At 40.7% G+C, this 4,931-nt stretch overlaps 1 protein-coding gene across 1 annotated transcript; it reads left to right on the plus strand.

Moving 5' to 3' along the window:
- The first annotated feature begins 247 nt into the window (after positions 1–247).
- Positions 248–633, plus strand: LOC137202840 (cytochrome c oxidase subunit 6C-like). The gene has a single exon (XM_067698663.1). The coding sequence runs from the start codon at positions 264–266 to the stop codon at positions 489–491; it is 228 nt and encodes a 75-aa protein (XP_067554764.1). The 5' UTR covers positions 248–263; the 3' UTR covers positions 492–633.
- Positions 634–4,931: the final 4,298 nt, after the last annotated feature.

Here is a 4,931-nt window from a genome sequence, read left to right on the forward strand (position 1 = left end):
AAAAAAAAGAAAGAAAATACAAAAGTAAGCCACAGATTGGGAGAAAATATTTGCCAAACACATTAACTCAAATGAATCTTAGGCCAAAATGTAAAATCTAGAACCATAGGCCCCTGCCCGGGCCGCGCTCGCCAGAAGTCGGGAGGCTGGCCCGCGCGCTGCGGCCTTCAGGTCCGGGTCACAAAGTGGGCCCTGTGGGACCTGCTGGAGTGTTCTTGATTGCGTGACCTTGAAATAGTCCGCTGTCAAGGAGAAAAACTACCATGGCTTCCAGTTCTTTGACAAAACCTCAGATGCGTGGCCTTCTGGCCAAGCGTCTGCGATTTCATATTGTTGGAGCATTCTTTGTCCCCTTGGGAGTTGCAGCTTTCTATAAGTTTGCTATGGCTGAACCAAGAAAGAAGGCATATGCAGATTTCTACAGAACTTATGATTCCATAAAAGATTTTGAGGAGATGAGGAAGGCTGGTATCTTTCAGAGTGCAAAGTGATTTTGGAATATAAAGAATTTCTTTGGGTTGAGTTCCATGGAAGTTTGTCACTTACCTGTGTTCCTGAACTATGAACTACTAATATCTGGGCTAAGGAATAGTTTCTCATGTTAAACAAACGATTAACAAACAAACAAAAAAATCTAAAACCATAAATCTTCTAGAAGAAAACAGAAAAAAATCTTTGTGACTTTCACATAAGCAAAGGTTTCTCAAATACAGCAGCAGGGCATGATCCTTAAACTAAAAACTTGATAAAATGGACTTCTTCAAAACCAATAGCTTCTCCGCAAGAGACACCATTAAGAAAATGGAAAGACAACTACAGACTGCAAGAAAATAGTTGTAAATCACATATATGATGAAAAACTTAAATCTAGATATATTTTTTAAAACTCTCATAAATAAATAATAAAAAAGACAACCCAATATTTTTTTTATTTAGTTTAATTTTTTTATTGAAGTATAGTATATTTACAATGTTGTGCCAGTCTCTGCTATACAGCAAAGTGACTCAGTTATACACACAGAGACATTCTTTTTTTATATATTCTTTTCCATTATGGTTTATCACAGGAGATTGAAAATAGTTCCCTGTGCTATACAGTAGAACCTTGTTTATCCATCCTATATGTAATAGTTTATATCTGCTAATCCGACACTCCCAGTCCTTCCGTCCCCCAGCCCCTACCCCCTTGGCAACCACAAGTCTGTTCTCTATGTCTGTGAGCCTGTTTCTGTTTTGTAAATAGGTTCATTTTGCCATATTTTAGATTCCACATATAAGTGATATCATACAGTATTTGTCTTTCTCTTTCTGACTTACTTCAGTCAGTATGATAATCTCTAGTTTCATCCATGTTGCTGCAAATGGTAATTATTTCGTTCTTTTTTATGGCTGAGTAGTATTCCATTGTGCATATGTACCACATCTTTATCCATTCATCTGTTGATGGACGTTTAGGTTGTTTCCATGTTTTGGCTATTGTGAATAGTGCTGCTATGAACATAGGGGTACATGTCTTTTTGAATTACAGTTTTGTCTGGTTATATGCCCAGGAGTGGGATTGCTGGATCATATGGTAGTTCTATTTTTAGTTTTCTGAGGAACCTCCACACTGTTTTCCGTTGTGGCTGCACCAACTTACACTCCCACCAACAGTGCAGGAGGGCTCCCTTTTCTCCACACCCTCTCCAGCATTTGTTATTTGTAGACTTTTTAATGATGGCCATTCTGACCAGTGTGAGGTGGTACCTCATTGTAGTTTTGAGTCGCATTTCTCTAATAATTAGTGATGTTGAGCATCTTTTCATGTGTCTCCTGGCTATCTGCATGTCTTCTTTGGAGAAATGTCTATTAAGGTCTTCTGTCCATTTTTTGATTGGGTTGTTTGTTTTTTTCTTGAGTTGTATGAGCTGTTTGTATATTTTGGAGATTAAGCTCTTTTCTGTCTCATCATTTGCAAATGTTTTCTCCCATTCCATAGGTTGTCTTTTCGTTTTTTTATGGACAACCCAATATTTTTTAATGGGCAAAAGATTTGCACTGACACTTCATCAAAGAAGAGATACAGATGGCAACAAAAGCACATAAAAAAGATGCTCAACATCATTAGTCATTACGAAAATACAAATTAAAACGACAATGAGATATTACTACACACCCACCAGTAAAGCTATAATTTAAAAAAAGAAAACAGTAGAAAGTGCTGGTGAGGGTGAAGAGCAATTGGAACCCTCATACATTAGTGGTGGGAATGCAAAATGGTACAGTTACTTTAGAAAATAGTTTGAACACAATATTATAAATTAACTAAACTTCAATTGAAAAACAGTTTAGCAGTTTTTTATAAAGTTAAACATATATTTATCATACAACACACCATCCCATTCCTAGCTATTTTATCCAAGAAAAATGAAAACTTATATCCACACAGAGAACTGTGCACAAATATTTATAACACCTTTATTCATAATTACTAAAAACTGGAAACGACTCAAATACCCACGTACTAGTGAATGAATAAACTAATTGTGATACCGCCATACAGTAGAATACTATATAGCAATAAAGAGGAATGAAGTGCTGATACATGCAATAACATGGGTGAAACACAAAAGCATTATGCTAAGTGAAAGAAGTCAGAGACAAAAGGTAACGTAGTCTATGATTCAATCTACATGGCATTCTGAAAAAGGAAAAATCATTGGGGCAGATTGATGGTTGCCAGAGCTGGGGGTGGGTGAGGGAGACTGACTATGAAGGAATGCAATAGGACTTTCTGAGGTGATTAAATGTTTTCTATCTTGATTTATGGTGGCAGGTCTACAACTGTATCCATCTGTCCAAACCCACTGAACCGTATCCCTGAAAAGAGTGAATATTTCTCTATGCAAATTGTACCTCAATAAATCTGAATTTTTTTAAAGAAAAAAAAAAAAGATGCAGGAAGATCCAGCCTTACATCTAATAAGCTTGACTTCTTTGGGAATTCCCCAGCAGTCCAGTGGTTAGGAGATTACTCTTTCACCACCAAGGATACAGGTTCAACCCCTGGTCTGGGAACTAAGATCCCACAAGCTGCACGGCACAGCCAAAAGAAATTTTTAAATAGAAAAGATTTCTTTGAAAACTCCAACTGGGGACAATATCCAGTGATGGGCAGGAGATACATATCTGAAACTCAGAGGAGGGGACTCTGCTGGATACTGTAACAGATCACAATACCGTTCTATCTGTAAAGACTTCTCCTTGACCCCCTTCTCTCTCTAACAAGTTCTTGTTCATTTTTTTGAAGCTCTGCCAGAGCATTCCCTCCTTCTTGAGGTTCTCCACGATCCCAACCCTTCCACCTAAAATGTGAGCTCCGCAAGAACAACCTTATCTGGCTTTTCTTTGTTGTATCCCCAGAGCCTAGAACATGGCTGGCACATAACAGCTCCCTTACAAATTGTTAATGAATGGATGAATTATTCCCTCCTCTGATACTACCTTAGAACTTTTCATAGCACCTATCACACTGTATTTTTTTGGTCCGGTTATCTTCCCCTCTAATAATCATCTCCTTGATTATTATTGTTTATTTTTATTTATCTCTGTATCCCCAGCTCACTGTAGAACTGAACTAAACTGAGAGACTTGAACCTCCATGCTGATGATTATTGCAGCAGAAGAAGGCAGGGGAGCACCTGCTATGCTCCAGGCCCTATCATGCACATTTAATTCCTGCAACAACAGATGAGGAAACTGTAGCTCAGAGAAGCTTACTAACTTGGGCACCCGACTTGAACGAGGTCACTCAGCAGGCAAACAACAGAGCTAGAACACAGACTCAGATCTGCCTGACTCCAAAATCTATGCTCTTTTCCTATCCTTTCTTTTCCTTAAGATCCTTAACTCCATGATTTCAGCCACCCTTAAATGATATCATCTGCTCTGACCCCAAACTCCGACAATCCCCTCTCTGACATGCCACATCTCGTGCTCCCTTGTTTTCTAGACTGCCATCCATCATGTCAGCTCCCAAGCCCTGGACTCCTTTTCCTCTGAGTTCTTCTGGTTGTCTTTGCTTTCCCACTCAACCCACCCCAAGAGTCTATTTCAACAATGTTGTAAATCTAGATTCCTTTGCCTCTGAGTTTCCACCACTCCCTCCCGCTCATCTCTCAGCAAGAGATTCCCCCAGGATACAGATTCTCATGTGGTTGGTCTCATCATGGAGCCATGCTGTGTGACCTTCACTGGGACCTCAGAACCATTCACGTAGCCTCATGCACCACGGGTAGACCATGTTACCTCATCACGCATGCCGCAGGCTCCTTCTGCCTCTGTCCTGCTCTTCCCATTGGTAGAGAGGCAGAAGCATGTAGAGGTTATGTATGACAAATCCCAGGTCTGCCACCTACTAGTACTAGCACTCTTCAGGTTTCCGCTGAAATGTCACTTCCCCAGGCTCTTAGGCTGGGTTAGCAGTTGCTGCTATGGGCTTCCATTGGGCCCTGGACTTGCCCTGGCCCAGCATCAACCTCACTCCATGGTCATTGCTTGTTTAATCACTGATCAGCCTGGCTAAACAGTATCATCCTGAGGACACCTTCCATCAACCTTGCTCCCTACAACAGGGTATCACCCCATTTTCTCCTTTCCTTCCCTGACAAACCTTTTTTTTTAATTTTTAATTTTTTTTCTTTGCCATGCCATGCGGCTTTCAGGATGTTAGTTCCCCGACCGGGGATCGAACCCATGCTCCCAGCAGTGGAAGCATGGAGTCCTAACCACTGGACCACAAGGACTGAACCCGAACCCTCAGCCGTGAGGGCACAGAGTGCTAACCACTGGACTGCGAGGGCATTCCCCCAAACTTCGTAAAAGAAAAGTTTACATTCTGCTTCCACTTAGCACTAACCACTGACTCCTTGGCCTTTCAGCATCTGGCTTTG

Source organism: Pseudorca crassidens, chromosome 11 (genome assembly GCF_039906515.1).
Source record: "Pseudorca crassidens isolate mPseCra1 chromosome 11, mPseCra1.hap1, whole genome shotgun sequence".
In the NCBI taxonomy this organism is placed as follows: domain Eukaryota; kingdom Metazoa; phylum Chordata; class Mammalia; order Artiodactyla; family Delphinidae; genus Pseudorca; species Pseudorca crassidens.